General features: G+C 57.8%; 1 protein-coding gene across 1 annotated transcript; it reads right to left on the bottom strand.

The window, feature by feature from the left end:
* Positions 1–628: 628 nt before the first annotated feature.
* PRKCG (protein kinase C gamma) lies at positions 629–16,807 on the bottom strand. The gene is made up of 18 exons (XM_087827335.1): positions 16,638–16,807; positions 16,253–16,284; positions 15,246–15,328; positions 10,915–11,026; positions 10,678–10,809; positions 10,096–10,252; positions 9,402–9,536; positions 9,112–9,199; positions 8,800–8,829; positions 6,911–7,063; positions 6,290–6,478; positions 5,298–5,389; positions 5,153–5,215; positions 4,891–5,029; positions 3,595–3,675; positions 2,437–2,544; positions 1,051–1,191; positions 629–817 (listed from the first exon to the last, which is right to left on the bottom strand). The coding sequence occupies exons 1-18, from the start codon at positions 16,805–16,807 to the stop codon at positions 629–631; spliced, it is 2,094 nt and encodes a 697-aa protein (XP_087683461.1).
* Between the last annotated feature and the right edge of the window lie 528 nt (positions 16,808–17,335).

Below are 17,335 nucleotides of genomic sequence, written 5' to 3'. Positions count from 1 at the left end.
GGCATGGGGTGGGGGCGGGGTTCCGAGCAGGACTGGAGCCATGCACCTGGCAGGCAGGCTGGGATGAGTTTCGGATGGGGGAGTCTAGAAGGAAAGCTGATTGAGAAGAGTCGGGGAAAGGATCCCCCGCACACCCCAGGCATCCCCGGAGCGTGGACGAGGGCACTGGAGCATGGGGGCACAGCCTCCCACTTACTCCAGAATGGGTGGGGGTGGGCGGGGTCTCGGAGGTGGGGGCCTGTCCTGCAACCCGAGTCTGGAACAGCCCACCCCATGAGACTATTTCCCAGAGTGGGACAAAAAAAGAGGCAGAGGTTCTACCAAGACGGAGGCTAGAACCCCATGGAGTTGGGGGGCGGGGGTCTGGAGCCTGGTGGAACAGAGTCCAGAACACCGAGGCGGGTGAGAATCTAGGGCTCAGCGCAGCGGAATCTAGAGCACGGGAAGGCTCTAGAGACTGTGTGGAGTTGAGAATACCAGGGACGCTTGAGAGGGGCACCTAGCACCCCAGGGGCAGGGGCCGGGACGCTGGGGAGCAGGATCTAGAATTCGAAGGGAGGCGGTGGAGTGGGACCCAGGCGGGCGCGGCGGAGGGAGCCGTGGGGACGCCTAGTGGCGGGAGGTGGGATTACATGACCGGCACAGGCGCGGGGCTGGTGGGGCTGCGGGCGTCGGGGTGCACGAAATCCGGGTTCACGTAGGTGAAGCCCTGGAAGTCGGCCTGGTCGATGCTGGCCAGGACGAGGCGGTCTGGGGGGGTCAGCGCTGGCGCCGCCCGCGTGAAGAACTTGTCGAAGTTCTCGCCGCTGCGGCCACACTGGGAAACGCGAAAGGAAACGTGACGCTCTGCCCGCTCCTTGGGTACCTGTCTCTGTCCCCCAAACCCGTCTCCTGTCCCCTTTAGACCCCTGCACGTCCTCACGGTCTCTGTGTCCCCCTTCAGGGGTCTCGGCAGAGGGAACCCCGCCCCACCTCCTCATATAGGTCTCGGTGGAGCTCCTGGGTGCCCCGCCCCGGGGAGCAGGGTTTGGCTCGGGGAGGGTGACCTACTGGGCGGGGTCTGAACGGAGGTGGGATCTCCAGCCGCTCCAGCCGTTCCCAGTCGATCCAGCGGAAAAAGCCATGAGTACGGATGGTGGGCTCCCCGTCAGGCCCTGAGCCCAGGCGCTTCGCTGGGTGTTTGGTTAGGAACTGTGGGGAACACAGAGACGGACAGACAGACAAGTCCCAGACAAGGGGGCCCAGAGAAAGAGAGAGGGAGGGGCAAGGACAGAGGAACAGAGAGTCACAAGCATAGAGATCCCGGGACAGAAAAATAGCAAAGGGGGGAGCAGCGAGGGAGAGGGGGGATGAGTGAGAATGGGGCCCATGAAACCCAAGGGACAGGCCGAGAAGGAAAAGCCAGGGCGTGAGGTGAGGGGGCCAGTGAAGCCCAGAAAGAGGGCATGGGGACAAGAAGTGAAGCAGAGAAGGGAAGGGAGGGTGGAGGGAGAGAGGGAAAGACAAAGGGTGGAGACCCAAGGGACAAACCCCAGAGAGAAGGGCAAAGACCCGACATGAAGGCAGAGGCTCAGAAAGAGGAAGGGGACAAGGGAAGAGTCCCAGAAGGGGGGGGGAGGGAGAGAGAGGGAGATTGAAGGCCCTCCCCCCAAAAAAGGAGGGGACAGGGATAGAGAGGAGAGCCGGGAGGGGGGTAGGGACCCAGAGAGCACAGGCAATGCAGGAAAGGGGGCAGGGGACAGAGACCCAGGAGAGAAACCCTCAGAGAGGGGCAAGTGGACCGATATGAAGGCAGAGGCTCAGAAAGATTGGAGGAGAGAAATCCAGAGGGAGGACAGAGATGCAAGCGGCAGACGGACATACCAGAGGACACAGAAAAAGGAGAGACACAGGAAGCCCCATCACAGGCAGATGGAGGCAGGGGGCGAGACAAAAACCCAGGGAGAGACAGTCAGAGAGACGTGGAGACAGGAGCCAGAACAGAAGCGTGCTGGCACCTATGGAAAAGCTGCTACAGGTACGTTCCTCCTCCTGCATTAACTCCAGAGGGGACCCAGGCTCCCAGAGTGTCCTTGACTTGCCCAAGATCCCCCAGGAGGACAAGGGGCGGAGTTAGGTCCATCTGGCCCACCTGGCTCTGGAGGGGCAGGCCCTGGCCTCCAGCCTTTCCTGCAGTGAGCTGGGGCATGGGGCAGTGGAGGGGGAGGGGACAGGGGCCAAGCTTGAACTGGAGGTGGCAGTGAGCAGTAAATTATTGTTCTAACCAAATCAACCAGTGTTACGTAAACTTTTACAGCAGATGGAGGTGAAGGGACTTGAGGAGTGGGCGCCTCTTTCTAATAAATATGCATAGAGAAGCTGCGTGGGCAGCCCTGGATGGCAGGAGCGGGACGCCTGGGTCGTGGGCCTGGACAATCTGGGAGTCAGGGCTCTCACCCCCTTGCAGATGGCCACGGCCTCCCGGGAGAGCGACTTGGGGTAGGTGACAGTTTGTTCCATGATGGCCTGAAAGAGCTCCTCCTCATCTTCCCCATCAAAGGGGGGCTAAGGAAATAGAAAGAATAAAACATCAGAGACTTGACGGATTACCTCTCCCCAAGTTCCACACCTCATCCCCCACATGAATACAAGACCCCCCCCACTTCCTAGGACAACATGTGAGCGAACCACCAAAGCCTTATCTCCCCCCCCCCACACACACACACACTGATTTTCTATCTCAGATGCTTCAGCTCTCGCACGCTTTGCTGCCCTGTCTCTTTTTATCTGCCATGTAAATCAGCAGGGTGTTGATTAGGCAATATGTCATTTAAACAGAAGGCAGAGAGAACTGCAGGAAAAGCTGCACAAGCAGTCAGGTCGGATAAGTGGTCTCCGGTCTTCTGGGGTTAGGAGGAGCAACATCAAGGATTCTTAATGTGGCGTCTAGAGAGTGTTCATACAACTGAGGGGGCCCGTGGACTTGGATGGGGAAGATGCATCTTTATTTTTTAAATGTCTAACTGGGATTTAGCATTCCTGTCCACTATGAACGTAGACAACAAACCGCAACAGCAGGACTTGTGGCTTCATCAACAATAGAAACCACAGATATATTTTAAATCACATGAGAGTTGCAGATACCGGTCATCTCCACTTCAAAATTACTGGGAGGACTTCCTATATACTTCCTATTCCTGCAAGATATTATTAGTAGTAGGACACTGCATGTATGTCCACATCCCAATGTTTAATATTTAGGCAACTGTATATATTGAAATTAAATTTATTTAGTTGGTTAAATTAGGTTTGATTAAAATTTTAAAATATTAGTGATCCTATTTTAGTATGGTTGATTTCTTTTGTAACCCTATTGTTTTATTTTGCGCATTTGAAAACATGTTTCAGCGAAGCGGTCGGTGGCATCCCGGGAAGACAATGAACGCTTCAGGACCTCGGACAGCGCTGCCTGGGCGTGACCTTCCCGCCTCTTCGCACTTCCTCAGACTATAGCCCTTCCTGCGCAGGCTCGCCCTGACACAAAGGCCATGTGAGAAGTGGCACCCCACTGCGTGTTGCCTCTAGCCAAGTCATCCTCTCCCCACCTTCCCTTACCTGTCCCGCCAACATCTCGTACAGTAGAACCCCAAAGGACCACCAGTCGACAGATTTCCCATAGGGCTGGTAAGCAATGATCTATGGGAGAACAGAAGGCAAGAACTCATGCTTCGTGCTTTAAGAAGCACAGGACCGCCTGACCGGTGTGGCTCAGCGGTTGGGCATCGACGTAGGATCCAGGGGATCATGGTTCGATTCCCGGTCAGGACACATGCCTGGGTTGCAGGCTCGATCCCCAGTGCAGGGCATGCAGGAGTCAGCCAATCAATGACTCTCTCATCATGGATGTTTCTCTCTCCCTCCCTCCCTCCCTCTCCCTTCCTCTCTCTGAAATCAATAAAGATATATATATATATATATAGGACCCTTCTGGCTTTACCCCCTCAGCACCCTATCCACTTTAAGGGCACTCAGCATAAACTCTCCCCACCCAGAATATCTTGGCCAGAGCTCCGTCCTTTGGGAAATCTGAGAGACAAACTTTACCTACTTAGAATATTCCTTTGGTCCCAAATACAAAGACAATCTAAGGGCTAAGTCACAAGTTCCACCCACCTAGAACATTTAGGTAACTGGACCCTCTCCTTACAGTATCAGGTACACAAGGGCTCAGTTTCAGAGACCAGAGATTCTTAAAACTGGATGCATTTCAGATTCACCTAGGGGGCTGTTCAAAAATAGATAGTCCCAGCCCTGAAGAAGTCCAGCCTCCCCAGGAGATTCTGATTACCAGCCAGGTTTTTCAAACCATTGATCTTGGTCACTCGGGCACTAGCATTGGATCACCTGGAAAGATCAAGGATGGCACCACCCCCACCCCCTCCACCTCCAACTGGGGTCAGGACACATTCTCCACCTATGCATGCAGTCAGCGAGTCAGCTCCACCCCTTTGCAAAGCCAGAGCATACCCTGCCCACTGGAAATATTCGGCCTCCACAGGCTTAGTGTTCTAGGGGGACGGGCCCCACCCCCTCAGCCTAACTGGAAATTGTCTCCGCCTTCTTAGAATAGTCCAGTAAGAGGCCCTGTCCTCTTGCAATTCCGAGGAGCTGGTCCCACTCTGTAAGAACATTCGCCCACAGGTCCCTCCCACTTTGCCTATTTAGAGACGCAGCTCCACCTACTTTGAAGGCTCCCTGCACAGGTCTCTAGGTGCTGCTCTGGGGTAGAACACCCACCGCTGCGGTAGAGACCCCAGGGTCAGGTCCCCCCGCCGCGTGATGAGCAGCACATGTCCAGCCACACCCACTCAGCGGACTTGGGGAGCGCCCAGGGCCGCGGAGGGAGGTTACCTCGGGGGCTATGTAGTCCGGGGTCCCGCAGAAGGTGCGAGTCGTGTTCCCAGGGAAGACGTTCTCCTTGCACATGCCAAAGTCGGTGATTTTGATGTGCCCCTCCGCATCCAGCATCACGTTGTCCAGCTTCAGGTCCCTGGGGCGCCGCGCGGGGGGAGCAGGAAGAGGGAGAGTTGGACGGGCTGGGGCCGCGAGTTCGAGTCCCTCGCCCTCCCTCCGGGCGCCTCCTCCGGCTGCGCGGACGGGCGGGGCCGCTCACCGGTAGATGATGCCTTGATTGTGCAGGAAGAAGAGGCCGATGGCGATTTCCGCGGCGTAGAACCTGAAGACGGGGCGGGGGGTCGGAGGTCAGCGGCTGCGCCCGGGCCCCCGGCCTCCCCGCCCTCGCCCGGGCCGAGACTCACGCGGCATGGGGCTCCTTGAACTTGCCCAGCTGCTGGATGTGGTACATCAGGTCGCCCCCGGTGACGTACTCCATCACGAAATACAGGCGATCCTGGGGGGGGGTCGGGGGGGGGCGCGCGGGCCTTAGACGCGAGGACGCGCCCCCGCACTCAGCGCCGCCCCGCGCGCCTCTAATGGGCGGGTCCTGCCCGCCGGAGGGTGAAAGGCTGGGGGTCCACCCAATCAGGATCCCGGGTAAGCTGGCCACGCCCACCGGGAGGCCAGGAAGGTCCTAATAAGGCCAACGCAGAACTTCCGTCGGCCCGGGGCCCCGTTCCTCCGAACTGCGGGTGTCCCGGTCCCGCCCTCTCAGAACCGAAGCTTGAGATGTACGAGGTGGGGGAGGGGAGGGGAGGGGAGGGGAGGGGAGGGGAGGGGAGGGGAGGGGAGGGGAGGGGAGGGGAGGGGAGGGGAGGGGAGGGGAGGGGAGGGGAGGGGAGGGGAGGGGAGGGGAGGATGCGGGAAGCTGGCCACGCCCACTCGGAGCTCTTGGAGGTGGTCACGCCCTCGCAGACCCCTGGCGGTTCGGACTCCGCAGCCTTGGGAAGCCCTTTGTGATGAGTCCTTCATTCAGAATCTAAGAGTGGCGACCTACTTTCGGAGCCTAATTCTGGGCACACCCACTCAAAAGACAGTCTTCACGCACTCCTTTACTCCACAACCCTCCACTCAGACACCCACTCTGCACTCGAGACGCAGCTCTCCGGGGCCACGCCCACCAGGGCCCCACCGCCTGGCCACGCCCACCATGCCCCACCCCCCCGGTCACGCCCACCCAGGGCCCCACCCCTGGTCACGCCCACTCGGGCCCCACCCACCGGCCACGCCCATTCGGAGTGGGCGAAGCTCCGTGGCCTGGCCTCAAGCTGAGAATCCTGCAGCAGGTGCCAGGCCCACCCAGGCGAGCGCGAGGCCGGGCTCTGCAGCCAGCCGCCGCCCCCTCCGCCCTTACCGGGGTCTGGAAGGTGGAGTGGAGCTGGGTGAGGAAGTGGGGCCGGCCCCCCGGGCCTCGGCCCCCCAGAGCCAGCACGCGCTTCTCCACCAGGGTGCAGTCCACGTCGTCGTCCTGGACAATCACGTCTTTCTTCAGGATCTTGATGGCGTAGAGCTCATCGGAGCCCCTGCGCTCAGCCAGCATCACCTGGGGACAGAGGCCCGAGAAAGGCCCAGTCTGGGGAACCCCAGGGGTGCAGGTCCCTGCCCCTCCCTATCAGGGACACAGAGAAACAAAATCCCAGGTCCTTCCTCACCCTCTCCGGGGGTCTGGCGCCCCGACTTTGCCAACCACTCCCTCAGGAAAAGCAATCCTAGTCTCTCTCCCTCTCTTCTTTTTTTTTTTTCAATTTTTATGAGTTTATTTGAGCCAAATTGATACATATTCCACGGAGCAAGTTCTCAGCCCTGCAATCCACATCCTATGTCTCTCTTCTCCAGGGATCTGAGGGGCCCCCATCCAACCCTCTTCGGGAACTCAGTAGCTTAATGTCCCTCCCCTCCTATCCCTCGGTAAGGACTAGAAATGGGACGGCCCTCCAGACACCCTCCCCTCCCCCCACGGCCCCAGGAATCCGACCTTCCCAAAGCTGCCTTTTCCAAGAACCATGAGGAAGCTGAAGTCGGAGATATGCAGCCGTCCAGGGCTCGCCCCGAAGAAACAGCGCTTGGAGTCCGTGGGACTAGGGGATGGGGAGGGGATGGGAGAGGAAGAAGGACCCATCCGCACCCGCTGCGAGAAAGGGGAGAGATCCCGAGGTAGTCAGATCCCCGACGGGGATAAGGGGGGTGCCCCTAAGAGAGACAGCATCCAAGAATGAAAAGGATGGGGAGAGATGGAGAGAAAATAAAAGTTGTCCCCGCCCCCTCCTTGGCTTAAGAACTTTCTATGACTTTCCAGAGCCAGAGAGTTTATTTATTATTTAACTAACCCTCAGAGACCTTACTGTATGCCATTTACCCTCCGGGAAACCCTGCTATCACCCCACCTCCCATTTTAGAGAAGGGGAAGCTGGCACAGAGATGTTAAGTAACTTGCCCCAAGTCACACAGCAGATAATAAGCCGAGGCAGAAATCAAAGTCCATTAAAGCCAGATTATGTCTGCCTCCTTTCTGTTTCTCCACCATCACCCAGCACAGAGCTTGGAACACAAGAGGTCTCAGCAAGGGGCCGCTGAACGGATGAGGGAGTCTCAGGAGCTGAGTGCTGAGTGCAGTTCCTATTGCTCAGCCTTCCGAGCAGACCCAGGATCTGAACACCACTGCGCCCCTGGGCCTGCTGCTTTCACTTCTGTTGGCATAACAGCCTCCCTCCTCTCCCCACAATTCGGTCTCTACATGGAGGCACTCATCTTGTTCAAATGGATGCCCTCCCATCTCATTCTGTTTAAAAGCCAAAATCCTTCCACTGAATGGCAAGCTTCCCCCCTCCCAATCTTCCCTCTTGGACTTCAGCTCTGCTCCGCCCCACCCCCAGCCTGTCCTCCTTGCTGTGCAACAGACATTGCTGGCCTGCCCCCATCTCAGGGCCTTTGCACCTGCTGTGCCCTCCGCCTGGAAGGCTCTGCTCTCCTCATGGCTCACTCTCTCACCTCCCTTACATCTTTGCCACATGGTACTTTTCCAGTAAACCCTTCTCTACTTACTGCAGTTAAAACCACAAAAGCTTCTCCCTCCTTAATGTTTATTTTTCTCCACATCTGTTCTGCTTCCTAGCATATTATCATTTACTTTATTTTGTTCCATGTGTTTCTCAATGTGAAGCCTCGTGGGGGCAGAATTTTTTCTCTCTCTTGTTCAACACTCTATCTCCAGTGATTAGGATCATGCATTACCCGCAGAGGGGCTCAACAAAGCGTGTTATGAAAGAATGAATGAGGGAGAATGCGTGCCAAAGGACGTCCCTCTCCTTTGCCTGGGAAACCCTGCAAGTCCTCCAGGACACACCTCTCTGGGAAACTTTCTCTGATTTTCCCAGGTACTTCAGGGACCTCCCTAGTGTCCAGTGCCCAAGGCCCTCTATTATCAAATATGTCCCTTCTGGTGGTGAACTTCTCTATCTTTGTCCTACAGTGAAAGAGGGGGTCCCAGGCAATGGCCTGTTTGTACTCCCAGAACAGGTGTTCAGTGAGTGAGTAAACAGATGGAGGACAGAGAGTCCACAGTGAAAACAGAAAAACTCCAGGGTCAATTCTGGTGGCACCTCCTCAGGGAAGTCCTCCCTGATTACTGCTGGGCTAGCCGATGCTTCTTTAGCGCCCTGGGCTCCGCTTTAGCCCATCATCCTGGGATTTAAGTATCATGTCTGTGACTGTGTCCCTACCTTGGGGAGCTGCCTGAGAGCAGATTTACCTACCATCAGATATGTGCTCAGCCCATGCGTGTGGAAATGAACACAGACATTAGGGGACAGAGACACAGATCCCAGGAGTGACACTGTCTCCATTCCAGGCCTCAGCCCCACTCACCTCATACAGTTCCAGGGGGTAGTTACAGGCCTGGGGGCAGGGGAGGAGAAAGCCAGAGTCAGAGCCCCGGAGGAGAAAAAGGTCGCCCCGGAGTAGGAGGTGTGAGTCCCCAAACGCCCAAGCCACGGGGATGCAAAGGAACTCAAATTCCCATCAGACCCAGAGGCAGGGATCCCCTAGAAAACTAGGGGAAGGAGCCCCAGGGTCTTCTGGGAATTGTAGTCCCAGGACCGGGGGGCGCTTAGGAAAGGCCCGCTCTGAACTGAGGGGGGCTGGGCTGGGCTTTCCGTGGGGGAGCGGGGGCCTGGGTACCTCAAACTTCTGGAGGAGGCTGCAGTTGTCAGCATCAGCCACGGGGACATTGTAATACTCGCCCTCCTCCTGGTTCAGTAGCTTGTACCTGACACGCAGACAGAGACCAGAGCGGGGTAGGGAGGGGGGAGCGGGGGGGGGAGAGGCGGGGAGGGGGGGAGCGGGGGGGGGCAGAGACATCAGAAGGGGAACAGAGACACAGAGAGACAGACACAGAAATAGAGAGTGAAATAAGGGGGGGCGGGAGAGACTGGCGTTGGGGCACACCCGGGCCGCGTCCCGGCCCTCACCAGCCGTCCACGGGCGCCTTGAGCAGCTCTGACACCCCGAAGGACATGGCGCCCATGAAGTCGTTGCGGGAGGTCCGGTCCCAGTCCCACACCTCCACGCTCAGCCTGCGCTCCACGTCGCCGGGCTTCAGGTTGCTGGGGGGGGGGGGCAGGGCGAGGGCCCAGCTGCGGGCTTCTTTCTTTCCGCGCCCCCCGCGCGCCCCCACCCCTGCGCTCCCAGCCCCCTCCATTCGGCCTGGGTCTCACTCTGGGTCCCCCCCCCCGTATTGATTTTAGAGAGGGAGGAAGGGAGAGGCAGAGAAACATGGATTTACTGCTCCGCTGGTTTATTCACTCACTGGGTGACTCTTGTGTGTGCCCGACCAGGGGCTGATCCTGCGACCTCGGGGTGCCCGGGCGATGCCCTGACCGCCTGAGCTACCTGTCCAGGGCCTCTCTCTGCCCCTCCCTCTCTGCCTCACCCCTAAGCGGGCTGCGATGGAGATTCAGTCCATGGACACCTGTCTGTCTCAGCTCCTGCGTCTCCACCCCTTCTCCCAGTCGCCCCGTCCGTTCTCCCCACATTTCCTGCCCTTTCCTCTGCGGTTCCCTGTATCCCAACCCTCCCCCGGCTGCTCTCTGGGGGCCTGTGAGCCACCGGGCCCTCGGATCGTCCTCTGTCGGCTTCACAGCCTCCCCTGCACCCGAGGCTCACAACACAAAGGTCTCGTTCCACACAGGGTTCAGCGTGGCTTTCACTGTCCGGGTCTTCTGTTTTGTCAGGTTCCGAGGGTCAGGGATGAGCTTCAGTTTCACGTAGGGGTCGGACAGGCCGTTGGGGTCCATCGGGATGAGGTTCCGGGCCTCGCCGACTGAGCGGGGAGGTGACAGGGGGTAGGTCGCGTTCGGGACCCGGGAAGAGGCCCCCCAGCCCGCCCCGTCGGCGTCAAGGCTTCCAGGCTCTCGGCCGCCTCTCTCCCGCCCCAGGCGTCTTTGACGTCGTACCTCTCCAGAACCCAGAAGACAGGGCATGAAGCCCTCGGACCCCCCAAACCCGACCCTCCTCCGTGAGGACCCAGGAGTTAGGACCTGGACACACCAGCAGGTCTTCTCCCGCCCCCGCCCTCTCAAGGACCTTGGCGCCTCCAAAGGGCATTTAAAGGGCCTGAAAGTTGCAAGCGGCGAGGCCGGCGACCAGCTGCCGGCTAGAAGGGGCGAGGTCCGGTGTGGGCGTGGCCTCCGAGGGGCGTGGCCTTCCCGGCCCGGAGCCCACGGGCGTGGGTGAGGGGGGCCTCACCCGTGATGTGGATCTCATCCGCAGTGGGAGCCCGGATTTCCAGCTGCAGGCGCCCGCGGCGCTCCGTGTGGTCCACGCCGCACAGGGAGGGCACGCTGCGCACACAGCGCCGGTGCACGTTCATCTCGCAACCTGGGGTGGGTGGGGGAGGGCGGGGGACACAACCCGGGACAGCGTTTCAGGCCCAGCCCCAGCCCCCGTCCCCGTGCCCGGGCAGGGGCCCCAGCGCGCACTCACAGGAGCACTTCATGCCCTGGTGCACCAGCCCGTACAGGAGCGAGCCGCAGTGGTCGCAGAAGGTCGGGCTGCTGTAGCTGTGCAGGCGGAACTTGTGCTTGTTCCGGGGGTCCTGGGGCAGAGAGGAGTCGGTCAGAGGGGGGCAGGGTCGCCTAGAGCCCGCACAGAGCAGCCCTGTGAGCGCTCCCCCCTTGCGCCTGGCTCTCCCAGTCCCGCTGGTGCTCTGCCTCACCCATTCATTCTGCAGCATTTATTGAGCATCTACTGTGTGCCAGGCACTGTTCTGGGCGCCGGGACCCAGCCATGAACAAAGAAGTTAAAGCTCTTGTCCACCTACAGCCAACATACTCAATGGGCAAAACTAAAAGCGTTTCCCTTAGGATCAGGAACAAGACAGGGGTGTCCGCTTTCCCCTCTTTTATTCAACATAGTACTGAAGTCCTAGCCACAGTGATCAGACAAGAAGAAATAAAAGGCATCCAAATTGGAAAGGGGGAGGTAAAACTGTCATTACTCACAGATGACACGATACTGTGCATAGAAAACCCCAAAGACTCCACAAAAAAAACTACTAGATTTAATAAATGAATTTGGCAAAGTAGAAGGATACTAAATTAATATCCAGAAATTGGTGGCATTTTTATACACCAATAATGAACTCTCAGAAAGAGAAACTAAGCCCAGCCCTTGTGGCTCAGCGGTTCAGCATCGACCTATGACCCAGGAGATCAGGGTTTGATTCCCGGTCAGGGCACAGGCCCGGGTTGTGGGCTCGATCCCCAGTAGGGGGCGTGCAGGAGGCAGCCGATCAGTAACTCTCTCATCACTGATGTTTCTATCTCTCTCCCTCCCTCTCCCTTCCTCTCTTTGAAATCAATCAATAAAATATTTTTTTTAAAGAAAGAGAAACTAAGAAAACAATCCCATTTACTATTGCAACAACAAAAAATAAGGTACCTAGGAATAAATTTAACCAAGGAGGTAAAAGACCTGTACTCAGAAAACTACAGGATATTGAAGAAAGAAATAGAGGCAGACAGCAATGAGTGGGAGCATATACTGTGTTCATGAATTGGAAGAATGAACATCATTAAAATATCCATACTACCCAAAGCAATCTATAGATTTAACGCAACCCCTATTAACACATGCACACACACACAGAGTCCTGTCCACATGGCATTTGCTTTCTAGGGGAGGGGACAGAAAATAAATGTGATGCATAAATTACTGTATGATGGATGGTAACAGGTGCTCTGGAGACAAATGAAGCATGGAAAGGGAATGCTATGGGGAGTGGGAGGTGCTGGAATTTGAAATAATGGATCCATCACAACGCATCACTGACAAACAAGGTGGCATTTGGGACACAGCTGAAGGAGGGGGGGCTTCCAAAGTCCCGTAACCCCTACACCCCCACCTCACACAGGCTGTTTTTTGAGGACTGTGGGCCACTAGGAACCCCTGATCATTCACTGTCAGCTTGTTTCTGTCCGCCCACTGACCACCTGCCTTCTCTGAGCCCCTGGTGGGATGGAGAGTCTGACCTTCAATTATAGGGCCCCAGGTGTCCTAAGTGAAAGATTAAGTGGAAACCACACAGCAGGGCCTAGTATGTTGAGTGTGCTCAGTACTGTTACTCTTGCTGCTGTGGTTATTATTAGTGATTTTATTGCAGCCCCCACATAGCGCTGGGTGTAAATAAGAAGCTAGGCCACTTCCCAGCTGTGTGATTTGGGGCAAGTTCATGCCCAATTTTGAGCCTTAATGTCCTCTGCCCAGTGGAAATAAACAATCTATATCTTGAAGCAATGCTGTCTAGAGTCCAATTAAGCAAGAATTTAGGACACCAGTAAAGCACTCTCCACACCTGGCAGAGGTCTGAGTGTCAAATCATTTAATATTTGCCTCTTGCAAAGTATGCATTGTGAGTTATCTGAGGGCGAAAATTCAGGACACCCTTGGACTTTTATTTATTTGACTGTCTAGTGGGGATCCTATTTTGGATGATACTTGCATGGTGGGAGGTGCTGGAGTCTGCCCTGATCTCCTTCAATGCTCTGGGCTTCTAAGGATGTTCAGCTGACCCTGAATCAAAGGTTCCTGCCTGACCCAATGGGATACGGGGAGCGAAAGCACTCAGCAGGGTGACGGTGCACACACACTCCACAGATAGGAGCCGTTATTATCCTCAAGGTGAAAGTCACTTATCTGAGATCTGAGAGTGCTGGGGCTCCCGTGAGATGGATCAGAGTCCACATTTTTACTCTGCCCACTACCCAGCTGCGTGGGCTCCTCCAGTCCTTCCAGAGACCCAGGCTTATAAAATAGGGAGGAGTGAGCCCTCCCTGCAAGGGGTCTTGTGAGACTAACTGAAGTCATATTGGTGAAGCCTCTAATACATCTAAAGCCCTTGACTCACGTTACTTATGAGATATGAGATCAAAAGCATTAAGAAGAGCCCTGGCTCAGCTGGTTGCAGGGTTGATTCCCCATCAGGGCACGTGCCTGGGTTTCAAGCTCAATCCCCAGCAGGGGGCGAGCATGAGGAAGCTGATCCATGTTTCCCTCTCATCGATGTTTCTATCTCTATCTCTGTCTCCCTTCCTCTCTCTCTAGAAATCAATAAAAAAATCTTTAAAAAAAAGCATTAGGAAGAAAAAAGACGCCAGATGGATGGAGAGGAAGGACCACCTCTTCACGATTTGCCTGTTTCCTCATGGGTAACAGTAATAATTTTGTCTCTTGCCATGTGCCAGGCATGGTCCCAAGTATCTGACTCATTTACTTCTCAAAACAATCCTGTAAGCTGGGCATGAGGACCTCTCTCATCCTCCAGGTGACACACTCGGGAGGCGCAGAGGGGCGAGCTACCTTCGGGAAGGTCACGGGACCCACACGTGGTGGAGCTGGGACTCGAGCCCAGGTGTCTGGGCTTGGGACCCCCGCTCAGAAGCAGCCAGGCCCAGCACCAAGCCTGACGCAGTTTCCCTGCCACACTGTGTTCACGAAACCTGGCGGGTGTGTGCAGTGGACACTGGGCAAATCAGAAGTCGCGCTGGCAGGAAAGGTGGGCAGGCGAGGCGGCCCACTGATAACACCTACAGGCGCTGGTGGACAGTGGTGCTCAATATGTGTTCTATGAAGTCACATCCTCTGTGGAAACCTCAATTTTCTTCACCTGACAAGCTGGCAAAATTACTCATAGTCAACTGCGTGTCTGGCTGCTCTGCCTCTTCCTCCACCTACTCATCGCAAAACCATCTCCAACCCTGCGTCAGACCCCGGGGAGACTCGGAACCCGCCCGACTTCACCGAACTCTCAGGACGGGCCTGGGATGTCTACATTTACGCTGTCCCACGGGGTAGTCACTGACCACATGTGGCTATTTGAGTTGGAATCGATTCACATTAAACGGAATTTTGAGGTCCCTCCCTCAGTCACAATAGCCCCTTTCAAGTGCTCCCTGGCAGTGTGGCGGTGGCTTCAGGGTGGGACACACAGGCTAGACTGCCAGCCCAACTTTATAGGGAGGTGGGGGAGGGGCCTGAGGTTCAGAGAAAAGAGCCCCTCGGCCAGACACAGTGAAGGAGGGACTGGGGGTGGCTGTTTTTGAAAGCCCCTGATGGGGGCGGGGCAGGGAGGGAAAGAGAGGTTGTAGAGATCTGTGCGTGTGCACATAAACTGTATGTGCAGGCGTGCTGCAGATGGGGATCTGCGTGTGCAGGTGTGTGTGCACGTGCACTGCAGGGTCTCTGGGCCGGCCTCTCTCAGAGCCTCAGCTGTTTTCCATGTCCACCGTTTTCTAGTCTAGGCTCTCTCTGAGTATCTGCACCTGTGTGTCTCTCTCTGAGAGTCTCTGTCTGTCTCTCCCAGTCTCTCCAGGTGCCCTTTTCCTTCTTCCTGTGCTTCACTGTCCATCCCCCCCCCATTTCTGTCTCTGGGCCTCTATCTTTTCCCGAATCTCTGAGATTCCCTCTCTTCTTACCTCAGGATCTCAGTACATGTTCTTTCCCTCTGCCCCTCAGGTCCCTGTTTTCAGATCTCCTGAGCACTGGCTCACAGCCCACCTCCTCCGGCGCCAGCCTTTGGTCCCCTCACCCCTTGCCTCCTCTGTGTTCCCCACTTGTATCCTCAGCCTGTCTCAGTCCCCTCTGATTCCCCCTTTCCAGGCCAAGGGCAGGGAATCTGGGCCAGACTAGCTCCCCCTATCTCTCCAGCCCCCCTCCCCTCCCAGCCTTAAAAATAGCAGGAGAAATTGGGACGGACGCCTAGGGGGTGAGGGCGGGGCGCGGCCTGAGGAGGAGTAACCAGGTGTGTGGGCACTCACATCCGTCTGGGGGCCCTTCCCAGCGCCTGGACACTCGAAGGTCACAAATTCGTGGCATCGGCGGTGAACCACAAAGCTGCAGACTGAAGGTGAGAATCATAGAGACACAGAGACAGAGAGAGACCCCAACGGCCAGAAAACCAGAAAGAGAGAGAGACACCCCGCTAGAAAGAAAACCAGAGAGAAAGAGAAACAGAGAAACTGGAAGATGGAAATTTAAGAGATGGACCCAAAGACAGAAACAGAGATGCAGAGAAACACAGAGCACAGAGAGGCCAGTGCACACACACAGAGACAGACACAAAGACGGAGGGGGGGGGGGGATAGGAAAAGACGGAGACACAGAGACAGAGACAGAGACAGAAAAAGACAGAGACACAGAGAACAGGACCCCACAGGCAGCAGAGACAAAGCGAGGAGAGAGGAGAGAGCGCACACAGGGGTGTCCTGGACAGAACAGGGAGCAGCAACTTGGGCAGAAGTGAGTCTGGGGGCGCCGCCGCGGCCGCCCCCCTCCCTGACTCACTCTGTTCCCAGCATAGCAGCTGGTGCTTTAGGACTCGCCCCCCTCTCCGCCCCCCATAACCGCCGGCCCCACCCGGCCCCCACCCGCCCATTGGTGACCCCACCGGGCCTGCCCCCAGCCTAGGACGATTGATGTTGTCATGGTGACGGCATCCTGGGGGGTGGGGCTCTGACTTTGCATCTTCAGCCCCCCCCTTCAGCTCCCCTTTTCCAAATCTCCCTGTTCCCATGGCAACAGATTCTCCAAATATCTGTCCCCACCTGGAGCCGGCCAAGGGAGGGGCCCCCAGCACCACCTCCGCGGTGGCCCTGCCATCAGAGCTGCCTCCCTGCCACAGGCTGTGTCTCTGCCACACCCCCCACCCAGGGCTCCCCCGCTCCTCTCTGGGGACCAGAGAACACGTGTGTCGAGCAGCCTCAGCTGTGGGGCCCCGGCCTCCACCCTCCTGAGGGTCCCGGGAGCCCAGGTCCCCAGCTCTTACCTTGACATTGCAGGCCCTGTTTTCCAATCCCCCTGCAAGAGGCGAGACCCGAGGTCAGTGCAGAAAAGGGTAACCTGAGTCCCCTCGCGTCCGCGAGCCACAGGCGCCCTCTGGCCCTCCTCCCGCTGGAGCCAGCCTGAGCCCCAGCCGCCGCCGCCTCCGAGATCCCAGAAATTCTGCCCCCCAGCCCCTCCTCCCTCACACCCAGGAGCCCAGGACCCTCCGCATCTACCCCTCTGACCCGGGATCCAGGCGCTCAGACCCCCCACCCTAGCACCGGGGGCCAGGACGACAGCCCCCTCTCCCCTGATTCCTCAGGGACCTGCTGTGACAGGTCTCTGCCCCTGGTGCCCCGGTCCCTCGGGCCCCAGCCCCCGTCCCTCACCAGATGAAGTCGGTGCAGTGGCTGCAGAAGGTTGGCTGCTTGAAGAAGCGAGCGGTGAACTTGTGGCTCTTGACTTCGTGGACCACCTTCTGCCTCAGAGCCCCCTTTCTGCAAAACAGGGGCCGGGGGCCCCCCTCTGAATCGCCTCCGCCGGGGCCCAGGCCTGCCATGGCCCCAGGAGCGTCGCAGGGACCAGGTTCCTGCCTTTCTGGGGAACAGGTGGAAGGGCGAGGAGCCGGAGACTCGGGAAAGCCGAGGAGCCACGGGGAGATCCCGAGGAGGGGAGGAGAGGGGTGAGGCACCTCCAGGGGCGAGCGTGCGGGGCGGGCGGCGGCGCCCGGGGCGCGCGCAGGGGGAGCGGGCGAGCGGGGCCCGGGGCCCGGGGCAGGGGCGCGGGCAGCCGGCGGCACGGGCGGCGGCGGTGGGAGCTTCGGCTCCGGCACCTGCTGAAATGTGGGAGCCCCGGGTGGGGGGAGGCGTTGCCATGACGACCGAGGGGCGGGGTTTCGGCTTAAAGGCGTCCCCCTCCCTGAACACGGGGCAAATGTCCAAAAATCCTCCCCCCTAAATTCCCCCCACAAACACACGTGCGCACCGCGTCCCCCGCCCCGGGGCCGGCTGGAGGGAGGGGCATCCTCGGGCCGAGCCCTCCCCCACCCCGGCCCGTCGCCCAGCCCGCCTGCCCGCCCCCTGGGGCC

The sequence above is a fragment of the Miniopterus natalensis genome, chromosome 18, assembly GCF_054644295.1.
Source record: "Miniopterus natalensis isolate mMinNat1 chromosome 18, mMinNat1.hap1, whole genome shotgun sequence".
In the NCBI taxonomy this organism is placed as follows: domain Eukaryota; kingdom Metazoa; phylum Chordata; class Mammalia; order Chiroptera; family Miniopteridae; genus Miniopterus; species Miniopterus natalensis.
The sequence above is the reverse complement of the archived record's forward strand: the minus strand, read 5'-3'. Positions and strand labels throughout refer to the sequence as shown.